Source organism: Oncorhynchus nerka, linkage group LG6 (assembly GCF_034236695.1).
Source record: "Oncorhynchus nerka isolate Pitt River linkage group LG6, Oner_Uvic_2.0, whole genome shotgun sequence".
Lineage (NCBI taxonomy): Eukaryota > Metazoa > Chordata > Actinopteri > Salmoniformes > Salmonidae > Oncorhynchus > Oncorhynchus nerka.
This window is the reverse complement of record NC_088401.1, coordinates 26,913,176-26,935,203: the sequence shown is the minus strand read 5'-3', so window position 1 is coordinate 26,935,203 and position 22,028 is coordinate 26,913,176. Positions and strand designations below refer to the sequence as shown.

At 45.8% G+C, this 22,028-nt stretch overlaps 1 protein-coding gene across 1 annotated transcript in view; it reads left to right on the top strand.

Moving 5' to 3' along the window:
* LOC115131058 (E3 ubiquitin-protein ligase HECW1) overlaps positions 1–22,028 on the top strand; it is a 73,501-nt gene that overhangs the window by 7,268 nt on the left and 44,205 nt on the right. Inside the window, exons 4-5 of the mRNA XM_065019449.1 lie at positions 10,571–10,646; positions 14,380–14,549. Coding sequence (XP_064875521.1) covers positions 10,571–10,646; positions 14,380–14,549 — 246 coding nt within the window. The remainder of the gene's footprint in view (positions 1–10,570; positions 10,647–14,379; positions 14,550–22,028) is intronic.

Here is a 22,028-nt window from a genome sequence, read left to right as displayed (position 1 = left end):
ATACAGGGGATACCGGTACAGAGTCAATGTGTCAATGTGGAGGTTGTATACAGGGGGTACCGGTTCAGAGTCAATGTGTCAATGTGGAGGTTGTATACAGGGGGTACCGGTTCAGAGTCAATGTGTCAATGTGGAGGTTGTATACAGGGGGTACCGGTTCAGAGTCAATGTGTCAATGTGGAGGTTGTATACAGGGGGTACCGGTACAGAGTCAATGTGTCAATGTGGAGGCTATATACAGGGGGTACCGGTACAGAGTCAATGTGTCAATGTGGAGGCTATATACAGGGGGTACCGGTACAGAGTCAATGTGTCAATGTGGAGGTTGTATACAGGGGGTACCGGTTCAGAGTCAATGTGTCAATGTGGAGGCTATATACAGGGGGTACCGGTACAGAGTCAATGTGTCAATGTGGAGGCTATAAACAGGGGGTACCGGTTCAGAGTCAATGTGCAGGGGCACCAGTGTCGAGGTAATTGAGGTAATTATATACATGCAGGTAGGGTTATTAATGTGGCTATGCATAGATAATAACGGAGAGTAGCAACAGCAGGGGGGGTACAAAAGGTCTGGATAGCCATTTGATTAGCTGTTCAGGAGTCTTATGGTTTGGGGGTAGAAGCTGTTTAGAAGTCTCTTGGACCTAGACTTGGCACTCCAGTACTGCTTGCCGTATGGTAGCAAAGAGAAAAGTCTATGACTAGGGTGGCTGTCTTTGACAATTTTTAGGGCCTTCCTCTGACACTGCCTGGTATAGAGGTCCTGGATGGCAGGAAGCTTGGCCCCAGTGATATACTGGGCCGTACGCACTACCCTCTGTAGTGTCAGAGGCCGAGGAGTTGCCATACCAGGCAGTGATGCAACAAGTCAGGATGCTCTCGATGGTGCAGCTGTAAAACATTTTGAGGATCTGAGGACCCATGCCAAATCTTTTCAGTCTCCTGAGTGGGAATAGGTTTTTTCGTGCCCTCTTCAGGACTGTCTTGGTGTGCTTGGACCATGTTAGTTTGTTGGTGATGTGGACACCAAGGAACTTGAAGCTCTCAACCTGCTCCACTACAGCCCCATCGATGAGAATGGGGGCGTGCTCGGTCCTCCTTTTCCTGTAGACCACAATCATCTCCTTTGTCTTGAACATGTTGAGGGAGAGGTTGTTGTCCTGGCACCACACGGTCAGGTCTCTGACCTCCTCCCTATAGGCGGTCTAATTGTTGTCGGTGATCAGGCCTACCACTGGTGTGTCATCAGCAAACTTAATGATGGTGTTGGAGTTGTGCCTGGCCATGCAGTCATGAGTGAACAGGGAGTACAATAGGGGACTGAGCACTTACCCCTGAGGGGCCCCCGTGTTGAGGATCAGCGTGGCGGATGTGTTGTTACCTACCCTTACCATCAGGGAGAGCCCGTCAGGAAGTCTAGGATCCAGTTGCAGAGGGAGGTGTTTAGTCCCAGGGTCCTTAGCTTATTGATGAGCCGTGAGGGCACTATGGTGTTGAACGCTGAGCTGTAGTCAATGAATAGCATTCTCACATAGGTGTTCCTTTTGTCCAGGTGGGAAAGGGCAGTGTGAAGTGCAATAGAGATTGCATCATCTGTGGATCTCTTGGAGCGGTATGCAAATTGGAGTGGGTCTAGGGTTTCTGGGATAATGGTGTTGATGTTGGCCATGACCAGCCTTTCAAAGCACTTCATGGCTACAGACGTGAGTGCTACGGGTCGGTAGTCATTTAGGCAGGTTACCTTAGTGTTCTTGGGCACAGGGACTATGGTGGTCTGCTTGAAACATGTTGGTATTACAGACTCAGACAGGGAGAGGTTGAAAATGTCAGTGAAGACACTTGCCAGTTGGTCAGTGCATGCTAGGAGTACACGTCCTGGTAATCCGTCTGGCCCAGCGGCCTTGTGAATGTTGACCTGTTTAAAGGTCTTACTCACATCGGCTGCGGAGAGCGTGATCACACAGTCTTCCGGACCAGCTGATGCGCTCATGCGTGTTTCAGTGTTACTTGCCTCGAAGCGAGCATAGAAGTTATTTAGCTCGTCTGGTAGGCTCGTGTCACTGGGCAGCTCTCGGTTGTGCTTCCCTTTGTGGTCTGTAATAGTTAGCAAGCCCTGCCACATCTGACGAGCGTCGGAGCCGGTGTAGTATGACTCGACCTTAGTCCTGTATTGACGCTTTGCCTGTTTGTTGGTTCGTCGGAGGGCATAGCGTGATTTATTATAAGCTTCTGGGTTAGAGTCCTGCTCCTGCCCTTTAGCTCGGTGCGAATGTTGTCTGTAATCCATGGCTGCTGGTTGGGGTATGTACGTACAGTCACTGTGGGAACGACGTCCTCGATGCACTTATTGATAAAGCCAGTGACTGATGTGGTGTACTCCTCAATGCCATCTGAAGAATCCTGGAACATGTTCCAGTCTGTGCTAGCAAAGCAGTCCTGTAGTTTAGTATCTGCTTGATCTGACCACTTTTTTATAGACTGAGTCACTGGTGCTTCCTTCTTAAAATTGTTTCTTGTAAGCCGGAATCAGGAGGATAGAGTTATGGTCAGATTTGCCAAATGGAGGGCGAGGGAGAGCTTTGTACGCGTCTCTGTGTGTGGAGTAAAGGTGGTCTAGAATTATTCTTTTTTCCCTCTGGTTGCACATTTAACATCCTGATGAAAATTTGTTAAAACTGATTTAAGTTTCCCTGCATTAAAGTCAACACAGTGTTGTGTTGTGTGTTTTGGCCAGTCATTGTGTGAGTCACTTTGTCTGCGTTGGCTTCTACTATCTCCTGTCCCTTTGCTTTGATTACATAAACCTGTCGTTGCATACTTCTTCATTCAACATTGAACGTTGGTCCTGGCTGGTAGTGCAGTGTTTGACCTAAGCTAGGGTAGCTATAGTGTTACCGCGGCAGCCTGCCGTTGTGCTGGCGTGGCCACCAGAAATGCTGATCACCTCTAAACCTGATCTGACTACTGTATTCCTGGTTTAAAATAACCTCACCTTGTCAGAGGGAGAGAGAAGGCTTGAGTGGTTGAGCTGGAGTACACATCAAACGGACATGGGCAGAGGAAGGGGGCCCTAGCTTCAGTGCTTCACTACAGTACTGAAGCCTGTCAGGAAGATAGATGATGGAGTGGACATGCTCGGCCGCTTTGGACCGATGAGGCGAAGTGTGTTTGTGTGTGTCTGTGTGTGTGGTGTGTGATTCATGGAGAGACAGCCAACAGCCGTGACTGATGGTGTCTCCGAGACGCACTGAGAGGAGGAGGAGGAGGACTCTACTCACCTGGCTGGCCTGGGTAATAGATGGCCAGTTCATTTCTCTCTGCTTCTTGTACTATCTTGTCCTCTCTTTCTCTACCGCTCACTCTCACCCTTTACCTCTCACTTTCTCTGCCTCTCACTCTCACCCTCGACCTCTTACTTTCTCTCTCTCTCTCTCTCTCTCTCTCTCTCTCTCCTCTCTCTCCCCACTCTCTCTCTCTTCCTATGTGTGACAGTATGTGTTTTGTTAACTCCTGGTAGTGTTCTGCTCTATTCTGCCAAAGGGCATAACGCTTGAAGTTTGAAGACACTTGTCGCTTAGTGTATTAAATAATTTATATTCAGCGTAGGCGTCGTCTAAGTAGCAGGTGTCAATCTAGTAGTTAAATGATATCAAAAATGTACAAAGTGGTTTTCACTTTAACTGTCATGTGTTGTCGCTTGCATACTAACCTCAGGCTGTAGGAGAGGTGGCTGTGTACTGAGATAAGGAGCCTGTCAAATCAGAGAATCAGTGTGGAACTGTCCCTATCGTCTTTTCTGTTTCATCTCAGATCACACAGACACAGACACAGACACACACACACACACACACACACACACACACACACACACACACACACACACACACACACACACACACACACACACTGGCTTGGCGATTCCTCTCTAGGGACTCTCCTTCCAAGAATGTGTACTAGATTACAAATGGCTTGACTGAGAAACCCACAGCCATAATAGTATGCAGACATCCACAGAGCGGGGTAGTAAACCTGATAACCAGTTCTCCCCATCCATCAGTGTACCCATACTGGTATAATGCCAGAGCCCACAGGAGGTCCCAGAGATATTGGGTTGCCGTTGTGGGCATCTGCATCTGCAGGGAGGAGATTTGTTGCAGTGAATTTGGGGGGGGGGGGGGGGGTTGAGCTTTATTTATCATCAGTGTTATCTGCCCATCGCCGTCTGTGTGACTCTCTTTGCCTCGCTTCTCCAGATGAACTGGGCCCTCTTTGCTCCCACTCTTTCATCACTCTCAAAGCCCTCTATTACATTAGAAAGGAGGTGAAGTTATTTACAAAAATGACAGTGTTTGGCTCAGGTCTACCTCCATTGAATAGTTACAGTACTGTACAGTAGTATGTATAGCTCTTCATTCAGGAGAGGCAGGCTGAGAAGCTTGGTTCTCCCTCTGTCGCGTGATCGGCGGTGGGAGTGTGTGTGGTTGCCTGCTCTGAGGTGGTTGCCTGCTTTGAGGTGTAAATGTGTCTTTGTGTCTTTGAAACTGAGACAAAGTGATTGTGTCTCTATGCTCTGTGTGTGTGTGTGTGTGTGTGTGTGTGTGTGTGTGTGTGTGTGTGTGTGTGTGTGTGTGTGTGTGTGCGCGCGCATGCGTGCGTGTGTGTGCAAGTGATAGAGATGGCACATGATGGCACAGGTTTACATCCCAGCTCTGTGGATGTCAGCATACATTGTGTTGTTTACTATTATGGCTGTGGGTTTCTCAGTCAAGCCATTTGTAATCTAGTACACATTCTTGGAAGGAGAGTCCCTAGAGAGGAATCGCCAAGCCAGTAACACACAACACAGATAACACAGTGTGTGTGTGTGTGTGTGTGTGTGTGTGTGCGTGCGTGCGTGCGTGCGTGCGTGCGTGCGTGCGCGCGTGTGTGCGTGTGCGTGTGCAGTGCAGTGCATCTATGTTGGCATAAAGTATATGTATGTATGCGTCTCTGTCCTCACTGTGTCCTGACTCTTTAGTCTAAGCCGTGCCATGTGCTGAGCTGACAGGACCGCTGTGTAAGCTTTTCACTCAGTGGGGCGCCAGCCTTAGCAGTCAGCAGAGCAGCCGCACTGCAGAGGAGAATCCCCCTCTCCTCTTCTCACTCTCTCTTCCTCTGCCTTTGAATCTGACGCTGCCTCTCTGAATCTGACTCGACCAGTTACTCCCATCAATACCCCACTGGCCCTAGTCTGGCCTCAAGTCAGAGTAGGTTCACCTAGGCCATGGCCAAAGGCTTTTTGGGGGGCGTCAGGGGTGGAAAGACAAAGCACCGGTGTAAAATCCTGCAGTGGAAAAGGGACATATCATATCAAGTCAAATTGTTGGTCACATACACATGTTTAGCAGATGTTTTTGCGAGCGTAGCGAAATGCTTATGCTTCTAGAGCCGACAGTGCAGCAGTATCTAACAGGTAATATCCATCAACTCCACAACAAAATCTAATATCTAACAAATTCCACAACAAAACCTAATACACACAATTTAGTAAAGGAATGGGATAAGAATATATACATGTAAAATATATAGATGAGCAGTGACAGAGCGGCTAGGACGCAATAGATAGTATAGAATAAATAGTGTAGGATACAGTATACAGTATATACATATGAGATAAGTAATGCAAGATATGTAAACATTCTTAAAGTGACATAATTAAAGTGACTAGTGTTCCATTTATTAAAGTGATATCAAGTCTGTAGGTAGGCAGCCGCCTCTCTGTGCTAGTGATGGCTGTTTAACAATCTGATGGCTTTGAGATAGAAGCTGTTTTTCAGTCTCTCGGTCCCAGCTTTGAAGCACCTGTACTGACCTCGCCTTCTGGATGGAAGCGGGGTGAACAGGCAGTGGCTCGGGTGGTTATTGTCCTTATTGATTTTTTTCGCCTTCCTGTGACATCGGGTGTTGTAGGTGTCCTGGAGGGCAGGTAGTTTGCCCCCGGTGATGTTGTGCAGACCGCACCACCCACTGGAGAGTCCTGCGGTTGTGGGCGGTGCAGTTACCGTACCAGGCAGTGATACAGCCCAACAGGATGCTCTCGATTGTGCACCTGTAAATGTTAGTGAGGGTTTGAAGAGGTGCTGTTGCGCCTTCTTCACCACACTATCTGTGTGTGTGGACCTTTTCAGTTTGTCGGTGATATGTACACCGAGGAACTTAAAACTTTCCACTGCTGTCCCTTCAATATAGATAGGGGGGTGCTCCCTTTGCTGTTTCCTGAAGTCCACAATCATCTCTTTTGTTTTGCTGACATTGAGTGAGAGGTTATTTTCCTGACACCACACTCCGAGGGCCCTCACCTCCTGTAGGCTGTCTCGTCGTTGTTGGTAATCAAGCCTACCACTGTTGTGTGGTCTGCAAACTTGATGATTGAGTTGGAGGCGTGCATGGCCACACAGTCGTGGGTGAACAGGGAGTACAGGAGGGGGCTGAGATCAGCGGAGTGGAGATGTTGTATCTTACCTTCACCACTTGGGGGCGGCCCGTCAGGAAGTTCAGGACCCAGTTGCACAGGGCTGGGTCAAGACCCAGGGACTCAAGCTTAATGATGAGTTTGGAGGGTGCTATGGTGTTGAATGCTGAGCTGTAGTAAATTAACAGCATTCTTACATAGGTATTCCTCTTTTCCAGATAGGATGGGGCAGTGTGCAGTGTGATGGCGATTGCATCATCTGTGGACCTATTGGGGCAGTAAGAAAATTGAAGTGTGTCTAGGATGACAGGTAGGGTGGAGGTGAAATGATCCTTGACTAGTCTCTCAAAGTACTTCATGATGACAGAAGTAGTCGTTTAATGTTTAAGTTACCTTGGTTTTCTTGGGAACAGGAACAATGGTGGCCATCTTGAAGCATGTGGGGAGTGCAGACTGGGATAGGGATTGATTGAATATGTCCGTAAACACACCAGCCAGCTGGTCTGCGCATGCTCGAGGACGCGACTAGGGATGCCATCTGGGACGGCAGCCTTGCGAGGGTTAACACATTTAAATGGTTTTCTCATGTCGGCCACGGAGAAGGATAGCCTACAGTCTTTGGTACTGGGCCGCATCGGTGGCACTGTATTGTCCTCAAAGCCCGCAAAGAAAGTGTTTAATATGTCTGGAAGCAAGATGTCGATATCTGCGACGGGGCTGGTTTTCTGTAGATCCTGCCTCATTGCGTCTCATGTTTGAGCCGTTGAATTGCGACTCCACTTTGTCTCTATACTGACACTTTGCTTGTTACGACACTGTTTGTATTCGGCCGTATTCCCAGTTGCCTTGCCATGATTAAATGCGGTGGTACGTGCTTTCAGTTTTGCGCAAATGCTGCCATCAATCCACGGTTTCTGGTTAGGGAAGGTTTTAATAGTCACAGTGGGTACAGCACCTCCTATACACTTTCTTATAAACTCGCTCACCGAGTCAGCGTATACGCCAATGTTGTTCTCTGAGGCTACCCGGAACATATCCCAGTCCACCTAATCGAAGCAATCTTGAAGCGAGGAATCCGATTGGTCAGACCAGAGTTGGATAGACCTAAGCACGGGTTCTTCTTGTTTTAGTTTCTGCCTATAGGAGGAGAGCAACAAGATGGAGTCATGGTCAGATTTGCCAAAAGGAGGGCGGGGGCCTTGTGTGCATTGTGGAAGTTAGAGTAGCAATGGTCGAGCGTGTTACTCGCTCGTGTACTGCAATCGATATGCTGATAGAATTTAGGTTGCCTTGTTCTCAAATTAGCTTTGTTAAAATCTCCAGCTACAATATATGCAGCCTCAGGATATATGGTTTCCAGTTTGCATGAAGTCCAGTGAAGTTCCTTGATTGCGTCTTGGTATCCTCTTGCGGGGGGATATACACGGCTGTGACAATAAGGAGTGTTCACTTGGGAGATAATACGGTTGGCATTTGATTGTAAGGAATTCTAGGTCAGGTGAACAAAAGGACTTGAGTTCCTGTATGTTGTTACAATTACACCATGAGTCGTTAATCATGAAACACACACCCCTCCCTTCTTCTTACCGGAGAGATGTTTAATCCTGTCGGCGCGATGCACTGAAAATCCCGTTGGCTACTGACTCAGACAGCATGTCCCCAGCTAGCCATGTTTCCGTGAAACAGAGTATGTTACATTCCCGGATATCTCTTTGGAAAGCAACTCTTGCCCTGATTCCGTTGACTTTGATAACTAGGGACTGGACATTAGCAAGTGATATACTCGGAAGCGGTGGGTGGTGTGCGCGCATCCGAAGCCTCAGAAGAAGACCGCTCCCGCACCCTCTCCTCTGGTGGCGTTGTTTTGGGCCTCTGGAATCAATTCAAATGCCCTGGGAGGTGCAGACAAAGGATCCACTTTGATAAAGTCGTATTCCTGGTCGTAATGCTGGTTGTGCTGGTAAGTTGGCATCTCTCTGATATCCAATAGTTCTTCCCGGCTGTATGCAATAACACTTAAGGTTTTCTGGGCTAACAATGTAAGAAATAATACATAAAAAAAACAAAATAGTGCACAGTTTCCTAAGGACTAGAAGCAAAGCTGCCATCTCTATCGGTGCCATCTTTAATATTAATGCACATGTGTACTAGGTCCTACCCCACCACATCCCATGGCTTTTATAGACACACTTCGTCCCATAGCAATCTCCTTTTGTCAGCAAAACTCTCTGTACCACTGTCTGTATACACTAAGTGATGACTCTAATCTAGCATCTCTCTCTCTCTCTCTCTCTCTCTCTCTCTCTCTCTCTCTCCTCTCTCTCTATCTTTCATTGTGATGACTCCTCCACCATTGGATTCAATTAGAGGTTGTGTTCTCTGAACTGGAAGATGACAAAGATGGTAGACAAATGAAGATGTCCCACTCAGGCCATTTACCATTGAAAAAAAATGGTCAGTTCTGGTCTGCTTAACGGGGTGGCTCTCCCATGCATTAGCAGCTGGGTCTGGTCTGCTTAGTTCATCAACTGTATAAGAACTTGAAAAAACAGAGGGAGTGGGATGTCTCACTTCCTCTTTTCTCTCGGAAGATGATAGAACAAGGAAGGTGATATGGGGGAGCTGTCCGACAGATCTGTTCGGTGTCTATTTATGGCTTTTGCCCTTTAATTTAATTCATATCCACTCTGCAGATGTAGTACGGCTTGATCTTGAGTAAGAGCATCGCCTGCTAAGTCAAATAGTGGGGACAGAGTGCTGAAACATTTATTTTTTTAACTCACCGTTAAAGACTGATGGGTACAGTCCATATTGAGACATTCCTGTAAATATGTGCTAAATATGTGCATAATTTGGTAGAAACAATATTGGATCATTCAAGAGCAGAAATTAAAACCCCTACAGGTCAGATAGTTATCGAAGTATTTGTATTTGTTTTCTCCACTTGGCCCCTCAACCTAAATGCATTATTTGCAGGAAGTAGGACGATCGATTACTGCGTTTCCTCATCAATCATGTCTCACCCTCCAACTGGGCTCAGACATCAGATCAAGATTTAGTTTTGATTTACATTTGGTTGAGTTGTCAACTAACGTGAATTCAACAACAAATGTCATTTGATTTAGGTTAAAAGTGAAAAAAATATTAAATGCCTTTACGTTGATTGCTTTTTGCTAATCCAATCAGCTTTCTACGTTGATTCAACATCATCACATTTATTTTGTGGGTTGAAATAACTTTGATTCATCCAGTTCTCTTTGACAAAAAATCTTCACATTTTTATAATCTTGTTATTGTGAAACTAGTGCCAATTCATTTTGTGACTGAATCTATGGTTCAGCTGTAATTTGATTAATCTGGCAGTCAGATTATGTTAATCTCTCTGTGTTACGGTATAATCTGTGAATAGACCTTGTTGTTGGCCTCTGTTTTATGTTCAGGACCAAAGGATTTGCATTTCTTTGTCTAAAACTGGTCCAAACACCTGCTCTTAATTTGTTCACTTGCCAATTGTTTCTGTTACTGGCATTTAAGGCTTTTGTTTTGTAATAAACATTTAGAAAATGGTGGGCAAAGTCACTTCCCACCGAGATATCAAAAGAGTTTTGAGGGCACGGTACAGATTTGTGAATCTCTAGTGTAGCAAATACAGTGTTGACACACACACACACACAATTTTCTCCACTATGTCAGAGACAGCTGATGGGTTCTGGGTGTTGGTGTTTCCTCCATCAGAGAGCCCTGGATGGGAGGGCTGATGCAGCTACAGTTTTCCATGTTCTGAGTAGGCCTCTCCCTGGGGGCCTCTCCCTGGGGGCCTCTCCCTGCTCTTCCCCTTCCTTCCTGGAGACCGGATCAATTGAGCCCTAATGAATGCAAGGCTATTGATCCCCCAGCCCTCAGCCAGGCCCATTGTAATGGCCCTGAAATACTGGATCTCACTTCCCAGACAGGACAGGACAGATAAGGAGGAGGAGGAGAGAGGGAGAGGGAAGGTAAGGGGAGGTACTGCATGTAACTCACTCCCTACTGTAATGTCGCTTCCTTCCTCCCTGTTCCTGTCTATCTCTCATTGCTCTTTCTCATTTTCTCTCTTTCTCTCTGTTTCTTTCCACACAGGTGCTGAAGCCAGTGGTCAGCCAGGAGGTCACACAGAGTCTTGGCAACAGAAGGCTCATCAGTTTCTCTCTCTCAGGTGAGTCACTCTTCCTCCATCCCTCTTTTAACACAGAGTGTCACATGGGACAGGAGGAGCTCTGGCACCACTGATACCTCTTTCTTTCTCTTCAGGTCTATTTTAGTTCAGAAGGTCAGGCTCAATGTCAGTCAATTGATTTATAAATGTGGTCTATTTTAGACTTCAAGGAGAGACTCTCCCTTGTTTTGGTTCTATATCAGGCTTTGTGTCGATATTGTCAATGTTTCATTTTATCAGGAGAGGGTATAGTCAACCATGCATAAAGCTCTGCTTTTTAACACCAGAACCTCCTGGCCTTTCAGCCTATAAGTACCCGCTAGAGATCGTGGCTGGGTCCAACTTTAGCATATGCATCAGATGCATATCAACCCGCAAGGTGCGCAAACATAAGCACCACCACTTGATAAATGGTGCATAAACTATCATAAAGGATTATTTGCATGAATAAATATAGCCTTTTAAAACAATTATGTCAATGGTTATTTGTTTAGATCATGTCAAGGACATGTTTTGTATAATTCTACCAAGTCCTAGGAAACACATAGGCCTATGGACTATTTTCGTTACCCTTACAATAAAAACAATGACAGTGTAATCCATTTGATCAAATGCATTTGTAGATTCGATTAGTAATATAGTTATAGTAAGTAATAACGTCCAGCTACAGCTTCTTTTGGCCAAATAGAAACAGAGAAGATAATAGTAGAACCAGGTGCAGAGGTGAAATGATTTGCTGCATTCCTGACCCAAAGCACCAGTGCATGAACAATTGTAAAGGATGAATTGCATAAATAAATATATTGTAATTGTAATTTTATTACGTTACTAGTTTTTGCTTAGTAGCCAGAGCTGCACCTCCTGAATTATGAGAGTTATTTGGCAAAGGTAAGTGTAATAAAAACTACAGGCTAACTTTTATTACGTGTGAAATGAGCTTCACACATAGTTTAGGTGTAGTTTAGGTGTAGTTTAGGTGTAGTTTGGATGGGCCGGCTGTGCAGGCTGACTGGCATCGTTTGTTCCCCACTCATCAAGTTGGACAGAGTCAAGGATATGTTTTGCATTATTCTAAAGGCCTACTTCACCACGTAGCATGTTTTTCTTACCCGTACAATAGATTTGATTAGTATCAGAGTTATAGTAAATAAAACGGTTCCATAACAACTTCTTTTTGCAAAGTCAAATGTAAAAGACAGTGGTATCAACCCCGAAGGAGTGCTGTCAAATGATTTGCTGCTGATAAATAGGCATAACAAACGCATCATTTCACTAAACTGAATTAAATCAACCTCTTCACCCTCCTTATCATTAAGTTAGGCCTCATTTCAATTCAATTGTGAAGTAAGGTGCACAATTATCGCCCATTCATCCATTTGTCATTCATTCAGTGAGTAGAGAGAGAGAGAGAGAGAAGCTTTAGCACCTGGCTGGGTACCAACGTTCCACAGCACATTTCTTAGCAGGTTAAGTTGGGAACAGGTGTGGAAAAAAACAGTTAAAAAGGCTCTAAATGCTTTTTTTGTGATTTCAAAAGTCTGACAAATGAGCAGTGTGAAATACAAACATTTAGGAAAAGTCAGGGAAGGAGCAGGACGTGGCTTATTTTTTGTGCATTTTTTCTTTTTTTTCTTTACAAAATCAAACGTCAGTGACCTTTGGCCTATGGCGGTTCTAGTGTTAAGGTACCATTACTGACATTTTGGAGGCATCTGTAACTTTGGAATTTGTCTATATCTATTTGAGCAAGAGCATTGGCGAAAACTTTCAATGCAGTTTCTCTCTCTCTTTCTCTCTCCATGGTAGGTGGATAAACTGCATCTTTGTCCTTAGCTATACATACACTTTAAAAGCAAATGTGTAGCTATATTTTGGAAGTGTTTGTTGTTGTGCTCTGTTAAGAGCCAATCGCCCATGCACTGCCTGGGGCTTGTTGTATCTGGCCCTACTGTACTGTGCCCATGCCTCCACAGCTCAACATCCCCCACAAGTGTCACTGATGCCCTGGCAATCTGTACTGTAGCTATTTTTCACATTTGCTATGGATAGGGCCTCTGGAGCTACCTTCCAAATGTAGCTGTTTTTCAGATGCCTGTTGGAATGTTCCATTTCATTCGCTGACTTCGGTCAATATAGGCTGTCATCTTCAGGAACCCTTCCTCTTTCAAGGCTGCTGCAGGTTCACATTTACCTTCCGTTTGTCGCTCTCTAAAGAGGAGCTGGACCCAAGGCTATTCTTTCATGTGCACATAAAGGGGTCACACTTTCGACATATTATTACATGGAATTTGCATTAAGGTGTAGTTACAGTACATGTATCTACATAGTAACTATATTAGTCATTTGAACACAGTTTTAATTCACCCATTTTTCTGCACCATGTACATTCGGGTTATTGAAGGACCTATAGAGTAACTATATGGTGCGAAGGCAACATAATGTGAAGAGTAGTCCAGAACTGTTATTTGTGTAAATGTTCAGCTAATAGATGTTACTATGAGAAATGGGAGGCGCCACAAGATGAAACATATTCTGTATTTTCAAGTATCCTCCTTTTTCCCGCCCACTACTCTCTTACCTGGAGTAAAAGCTGAAAAGCTGTTGCCACTCTATCCAAGCTTTCCTCAAACAATGAAACTATACCCCAAACGAGCACTAACATGCAGTTAAGCTACACACTCTCTTTTAACGCACATGCGTCGTTCAACCCCGCCACTCTGTGTGGCTTTAGCCATTGACCGTGTCGTGTTCTCATATATATTTCATTCATAACCACTTCTCTCTTGCAACTGCTTTAGAAATGCTGGTAAAAAATATGAGCATTAGCGACTTAGCTACCAAGCAGGCCAGTGTTGACTGCTGTCTGTACCCCATCTCCCGTTATCCACAAACCCTCCTTCCCCTTGTCTGCTACCACAGTCACCCCCCTAGAGGGAGGGAGGGAGGGAGGGAGGGAGGGAGGGAGGGAGGGAGGGACGGACGGACAGACAGACAGATGGGTTGATTGGAGTGGAGGAGAGGGAGCTAGCGCTTAAAGTCTGAAAGGGGGGGATCTCCTGGCCCAGGCTATTGTTTGTGATTTATCGAGTGGCCCAGAGCAGCTATAGGCAGCGGACACGCAGAGGGAGAGAGAACTACACCGCCACAAGCTTTGATCAATGGGGTACGACTAGAGGCCGAGTTGTAAACAAGGCCCAGAACCATTAACAGCCAGATCCACACACTGCGTTTGATCGCTCAGTCTCCCTCTGTTAGGGGATGAATATTTGAACAGGTTATCAGGCTCTTGAGCGGTTTGTAGACTTCTATCTTTCTCGCCGTGTTTTCACGTTTTTTAATCTTCCTGTTTCTCTCGCCCAACCACCAGCTTTTACCACCAGCTTTTACTGTACATCACCCATTTTGTCATACTTTTTCTTTACATTTTAGTAATGTAGCAGACACTCTTACTGTGTCTGACTTACAGGGGCAATTAGAGTTAAGTGCCTTGCTCAAGGGAACATTAACAGGTATTTCACCAAGTCAGCTCGGGGATTCGAACTAGCAACCTTTCCGTTACTGGCCCAACACTCTTAAACGCTACCTGCCATCCTGGAGAGGGAATATTTAGAGAGAATATAGTTACACCCCTTCAAACTACAGAATACAGTATATATGACTCTCTCTCTCTCTCTCTCTCTCTCTCTCTCTCTCTCTCTCTGTCTCTCTCTCTCTCTCTCTCTCCCTCTCTCAGATGTCCAAGCGGTGGGGCTGAAGAAGGGCATGTTCTTCAACCCTGACCCCTACCTGAAGATCGCCATCCAGCCCGGCAAGCACAGCCTCTACCCCGCGCTGCCCCACCACGGCCAGGAGAAACGCTCCCGCATTGTCTGCAACACCATCAACCCTGTTTGGCAGAGAGAGGTGAGTCTGACTGCTGGGTTGGTAGGGTTGACAGTGGTCTAGGGTTGACAGTGGTCTAGGGTTGACAGTGGTCTCTGGGTATTCTAGAAACTGTACCTTGTTTCTGTGACAGTGTCACCAGTTTAAGTGTCTTCAGGTTTGAACCCAGGGAGGTATGGCAAGACGTCAGCAAGGGAAAAGCATTATAAGTGTACGTCACAAAACAATACACACACTATACAATACAGAATGGAGGTAGATGTGAAAACTTGATCATGATAATGCGTTCATCCTTAATGGATCTTGGTCAGCGTCGATGGATCCTCTATGGCGTCATGTGTCTGGGGATATAATTCTACCCTGACACGTCTTTTGTGAACATGTCTGAACTCAGGGCTTGGGGGAACCTGCCATTTTGAAAGGCAAATCTGAGAAATGCATGGCATGAATAGGGTGAAGAAAGTGATGTAAGGTGTAGGAACTGTGAGAAGAGTCGGTGACAGGCTTGCAGTCAGACAGGTTGGGAAGTGTCCCTATTTTGTGTCCAACCTCGACTGTCCGTCTCTGCTACACTGAGTATTTGGCAAGGACATCTAATTCATCTCGCAGACATTGTTCTTGAGAATGTTGACACTGGCCGGGGAAATGCATTTGACACAGTGGCCTCAAAGCTCTGTGCAAAGTAAGGATTCTAGATAGGGGAAGACTCAGACTGTGGTGTGAGCTGCATGCCTGTGGGATATTGTTATTTCCCCTACCTATCTTTTTGCCTTAGTTTGTATACTGTGCATGCTCAGTTTACCTACTTGGTTAGGAACAAAATGTTTGTCCACACCAGAACAAAGGTACTTTTCCAGAGTAAGGAATTGTCATTGAACAGCAGAGTCCCGGAAGGGGAAAACAGCAGGATCAAGGTGGAGAAGTTTGGGACTGCTGTCAGACATTTCATTGGCCTGTTGTGCTTTATTAACGCAACACAGCTCATTGGGAAAGCTGTAGTGTCGCTGTGTGTTTGTCGAGGACTTGTGTCTGACATTGAGATTATATCTCTTCTTCGCGCGGAGCAGAGCGAGAGAGAGACTTGAAAAGGGGAGCCCCTGGGAAGCAATGTCTTTGTGGGTTCCTTGATGCTGCCGCTGAGTTTCCTTTGAACAGTTCAACTTCAGCTCTCAACGCATACCGTTCTGCTCCCTCCATTTTGTCGTAACACTTTGTTAAGTCTGTAGTCTGTACAAGAGAAGTCTCAGGCTTACACTCTAGCAATTTGTCATCAATGAGCCAACTCCAGAAAACAAGCCATTCGATATTCATTGATTGCCTAATTTATTGGTGGATCGATTATATAATATTGTGTATTTGTCAAAGTTACCTTTTATGTCACAGTTACACTGGCTGGTGATTTTTGCCGGCTCACAGAAGAGCCTAAAGAGAATGCGTGTGCCAGCGTAGGTGTGTATGTGTGTAAGTGCGTGTGTGTACACATACACGCGTGCGCATGTGCGCTAAGGAGTTCCTCTCTGTCTCCTCACTACCTACTGTGAACGGACTTCCTGTATCTACGTCACAGTGTCCTTGTGGGTTCGCCCTGTATCCCCCAGCACTGAGGCAAGGGAGGACCATGGCACCGAGCCAAACCCCGTATAGCTGGAACACACAGCATCTGTGGAACTCACTGGGTGACTTTGACGGTGTGAAAAAGCACTGTATGCCTTTACATTTTCAGTAAATCATTTATTTCATTATAGAACTGAATGAATGAATCTGACCTGGTATGTAATATCTTGTCGTCTTCATGTTATGTTATGTTTCATTAATTTTCTACATGTATTGCATTCACACCTTATCCCACTGGCTAAGTTGGTCTGGACTTCATTACAAATGCGGGGGTGTTCATTTGGTGGCGACCCACATTCTCCATCTCCACCCGATTTGAAATATGGGTGTACCACAAAGAACGAATGGGTGACACTCAGGGCATTGCAGTATTTTTTGTTTTTTTTGTCATTTAGCAGACGCTCTTATCCAGAGCAATTGGGGTTAAGTGCCTTGCTCAAGGGCACAGACAGATTTTTCACCTAATCAGCTCTGGGATTCCAACCAGCAACCTTTTGGTTGGTGTCAACTGCAACAGGTTTTGAAAGGGTCTTTAGACTCTCTCAGAACAGATGGTGTTAGCATTCTGTGTCTGTCCCATCAAGTCACTGTTGCACATGAATGTGATATGAGGGATTGATAACGTGAGTGGCACCCCGATATGACTCTATGTAACGTCACCCTGTTAGACAGATCTATGGTGGAGCAGAGGGAGAGAGAGACTGGAGAGGGAGAGATGGGGAGAGAAAGATGGGAGAGAGGGATCGGGGAGAGAGATATGGGAGAGAGAGATATGGGAGAGAGAAATGGGAGAGAGATGGGGAGAGAGAGATGGGGAGTGAGAGATCCGGGGAGAGAGATATGGGGGAGAGAGATATGGAGAGAGAGATGGGGAGAGAGAGATGGGGGAGAGAGATGGGGAGAGAGATGGAGAGAAAGATGGGGAGAGAGAAGATGGGGGAGAGAGAGATGGGGAGAGAGATGGGGGAGAGAGAGATGGGGAGAGAGATGGGGGAGAGAGAGATGGGGAGAGAGATATGGGGGAGAGAGATATGGAGAGAGAGATGGGGGAGAGAGAGATGGGGAGAGAAAGATGGGGAGAGAGAGATGGAGAGAAAGATGGGGAGAGAGAGATGGGGGAGAGAGAGATGGGGGAGAGAGAGATGGGGAGAGAGATGGGGGAGAGAGATGGAGAGAAAGATGGAGAGAGAGAAATGGGGAGAGAGAGATGGGGGAGAGAGAGATGGGGAGAGAGATGGGGGAGAGAGAGATGGGGGAGAGAGAGATGGGGAGAGAGATGGGGGAGAGAGAGATGGGGGAGAGAGCGAGAGATGGAACAAATGAGTGTTCAAGAGGCGGAGAGCAGAGGCGAAGAGATGAACTCTGATGGAAATACGGGAACCCTGGTCGGTGCAAGAGGAATGGGAAAGATATCCCCATCCCTTTTTGATTCCCTTCAGTGAATTGGTTCCATGGGGGCCATGTCAGTGACATCTGCTATCTCCCCACAGACTGTAACTATAACATCAATACAGTGCTCCCATGCTGGCTATATGCACACCAACGACCCACTTCCTTCTGTACCATAGATGAAATTCTCAGTGAGTGGACTCATTTGGAATCGTCATCTGTATACCTTGGAGCTCCTTCCCCAGTAGACTAATTTGGATCATGCTTTTGTGGACCAATTTCATATCGAATTTGTCTTTCTGCACTGCAGACTATGCTGGACTAGTGGAGCTTTCCTGTCATCACTGTTACACACTCTCCCACTTCCTGTCGGGGTCATCTCCACAGCCATAAATGTCCTTTAGGATTTACAGCCCTGGCGCCAATGAAATATACTGCCTGCCATGTCATACATGTGGCCATAACTCACACCCGCTCAGAGAGAGAGGGAGAGAGACAGAGAGAGAGAGACAGAGAGACAGAAAGAGAGAGAGAGACAGAGAGAGAGAGACAGAGAGACAGAAAGAGAGAGAGAGACAGAGAGAGAGAGACAGAGAGACAGAAAGAGAGAGAGAGACAGAGAGAGAGACAGAGAGACAGAAAGAGAGAGAGAGACAGAGAGAGAGACAGAGAGACAGAAAGAGAGAGAGAGAGAGAGAGAGACAGAGACAGACAGACAGACAGACAGACAGACAGACAGACAGACAGACAGACAGACAGACAGACAGACAGACAGACAGACTGTGCAGTAACACTGATGCTTTACAGCAGCTCATGTGGTCTCCATGGTGTCTCCATGGTGATAGGGACTTGAAGGGTTAATGGTGTCGTACAAGTTTCTGTGGAAGGGAGCAAAACCCAACTCTGCTACATACCAATGACCTCCCTTTTAGGGTTAATAGATTTTAGGACACAAATGGGCAACCTGACATGAGTCAAGGGTCTATTCCCTTTCATGGGTTGTTGCTGGTGAGGCTATGAAGAGTAGCCTCTCACAAGCTGTGGTGCAGATGGGTGTCCTTTCCTCCAAGGTTTAATGCACCAACAATGCAGTTGTAATGTGAGATCTGTCATTCTCCTCTCTCTCTCCCGTTCGGTCACTGCACTTAAAGGCAGGGAACACACACACAGTGTGAATAATTGATTTAGCAGGCACATTTCCGTGAATGTGTTAAGGAAGTCATTTGTGCATATTTGAAGGAGAAAAAGTTGCATGTTATGCCCTGTGAAGTGGAACAGTAAGCATTGATGATGCCATAAAACTGGTTTGCTGTGCTGTATATTTCATGTACAGCGTGTAGGATATACATATAGTACATTTCAATCTGTGTGGCTATATCACCCTCTTATAGCAATGTCCTATACCATCTCTCCATGTTGTGTCTTTTGGGAAGTGCTTAAAATGTGATGCAGTCCTGATGGCCCAGTCATGAATCAAGCCCGTGACCTCTCCCTGGCCCAGGCTAATCTTTCTCACTCTGGCCGCGCCGTAGTATTTAGCCCCTGTCACACTCTATTCCGCCTGGCATATTTGGTACCTCCTGAGGCGGGACTGGGCACGTACTGTAGCTGTGGCTACCTTAGCGCTTGACTAAGCAGGCCTGTCGGACTCTGCACGAGGCATTTCATCATCAAACCCCTGATGAGGCACAGAGCATGCCGTTCATGCCTTCTGAGTATTGCCACACACTGACTCACCGAACACCACGGGAATGTTAATGGCTGGACGGGAGAAATGGTTCATCCATTTGGAGGCACTCGGTTGATGATTTCTGCTATTGTTGCTCAGTACGTAGTGAGCAAACTCTCCTCGCGTTCTTCGTGAGCCAGCATAACAGGAGGCAGGTACGGTGGCTCCCGTAGGACACGTAAAGGTGAGTCAAAAGGAACACACAACGATAATTCACAAGGGCTACATAGTGATCATAACAAACACGACTGTTTACTATGGATACTCGTGACAGTTAGATAGGTGTATGCTGCACAGTGTCTGTGAATTGAAGCTCTCGACTCTCTCGTTTTTACGCAGTTACCTGTGGTTTCGGATTTACACGTTCTTCTCTCTGAGAGAGAGAGGGGGAGGGAGAGGGAGAGAGAGAGAGAGAGAGAGAGAGAGAGAGAGAGAGAGAGAGAGAGAGAGAGAGAGAGAGAGAGAGAGAGAGAGAGAGAGAGAGAGAGAGAGAGAGAGAGAGAGAGAGAGAGAGAGAGAGAGAGAGAGAGAGAGAGGGAGAGAGAGAGAGAGAGAAGAGAGAGAGAGAGAGAGAGAGAGAGAGAGAGAGAGAGAGAAGAGAGAGAGAGAGAGAGAGAAGAGAGAGAGAGAGAGAGAGAGAGAGGAGAGAGAGAGAGAGAGAGAGAGAGAGAGAGAGAGAGAGAGAGAGAGAGAGAGAGAGAGAGAGAGAGAGAGAGAGAGAGAGAGGGAGAGAGAGAGAGAGAGAGAGAGAGAGAGAGAGAAGAGAGAGAGAGAGAGAGAGAGAGAGAGAGAGAGAGAGAGAGAGGGAGAGAGAGAGAGAGAGAGAAGAGAGCGAGAGAGGGAGAGAGAGAGAGAAGAGAGAGAGAGAGAGTAGCCATGCCGGTATGGTCAATCAGGAAATCCGTGCCACCTTTTTGACCTTCTTAGACTTTCAACACGTGATGATGAAAGAAAATCATAAAGTGTTAGAAGTAGACAGCATATGAAGAGAATGGGAGCATTTCAACAGCTCAAAAAAGGTGTTCCCGCCACAGTTATCCCCTGCCGGCACAGAAGGCTAATAATCTCACTACAGATCTGGAGATTGCAGGTTCAATCCCAACTATTCTTTCACCCCCCCCAAAGAAAATGAAATTGAGGCTTAGATACAGTATACTCTACTAAAAGAGAGGATGTCTTCGTTTTGTCCAGATGTATTATTCCAGTCGAATGCAGAATTTAGACCAAATGTAAAAAATTAAACTTGTATAGAAATTGACTGTTCAACTTTGAAAAACACACCTGATATAATTCATACGTGTTGACTTTTGATAAGGTCCCCCTTGGCTTATTTTTCATGATCTGATCCTAGATCAGTGCTCATAGTCTTGGATACTTTGTAAATATGGACCCAGAAGTAAGCAGCATATGAAGAGGATGGGTGAGGTGACGGTGAATAACTCAGTTACCAGTATTTCCCTGGGTTGGTTATGTCTAAGAAGGCTAAAAAGGAAGCATGGAATTACTGATTGACCATACTGCCATGGCTATATACTGAAAAAATACGATTTAAGAGATCTTCCATGGTGACGCAGAGGATAAAAGACCTGGCTTGGGAGCCAATCATTGCAGGTTTAAACCCCAGATTGTGAACATAAAGTGTAAAAAAAATACAGTTGTGTTTGTGTAATTAAATTCTGTACAAATGTCTTAATAATGAAATGAAAATGCCATGTCTCTATATCACCTACGTTGTGTTATCTGTGGTGGTTGGTAAAGACGTTGTGCACGACATTTTAGTGAATGTTAGGAGAACATTCTGAGGATATTTCAGTCAAAAAATAGATATTTTTTAACGTATAGAAAAACTGAATGTTTTTGGGATGTCATCGTAATACTGCTAGTTAAATCCCTAACTAGAACTTAAAAGGGAATCTTAGCTAATGTTCTGTCAATGTTCCCAGTTTGCTGAGTAGTGTCTGGTGATATTGTCAGCTAAGAGAGGTTAGAAGGTCAGAAATACTTCTAAATGTCACCATTGTGTGCAGTTTTTTTGTTGTCCTTCCTGGTTTGGACCTGTATCTGTATTACATGTTTAACTCTGTTCCATTTTCTTCCTATGAGTAAGGAACACTACGTTACCAAAAGTATGTGGACACCTGCTCATCAAACATCTCATTCCAAAATCATGGGCATTAATATGTTGTTGGTCCTCCCTTTGCTGCTATAACTGCCTCCACTCTTCTGGGACAGATTTCCACTAGATGTTGGAACATGGCTGCAGGGACTTGCTTCCATTCAGCCATGAGCATTAGGTGTTCGATAGGGTTGAGGTCAGGGCTCTGTGCCCGGCCAGTCAATTTCTTTCACACCAATCTCGAAAAAACATTTCTGTATGGACTTTGCTTTGTGCACGGGGGCATTGTCATGCTGAAATAGCAAAGGGCCTTCCCCAAACTGTTGCCACAAAGTTGGAAGCACAGAATCATCTATAATGCGTTAGTACATATATCTCTTCACTGGAACTAAGGGGCTTAGCCAGAACCATGAAAAACAGCCCCAGACCATTATTCCTCCTCCACCAAACTTTACAGTTGGCACTGGGGCAGGTAGCGTTCTCAGATTCGTCCATCGGACTGCCAGATGGTGAAGCGTGAATCATCACCAGAGAACACATTTCCATTGCTCCAGAGTCCAATGGCGGTGAGCTTTACACCACTCCAGCCAACACTTGGCATTGCGCATGGTGATCTTAGGCTTGTGTGCTGGTGCTCAGCTATGGAAGCCCA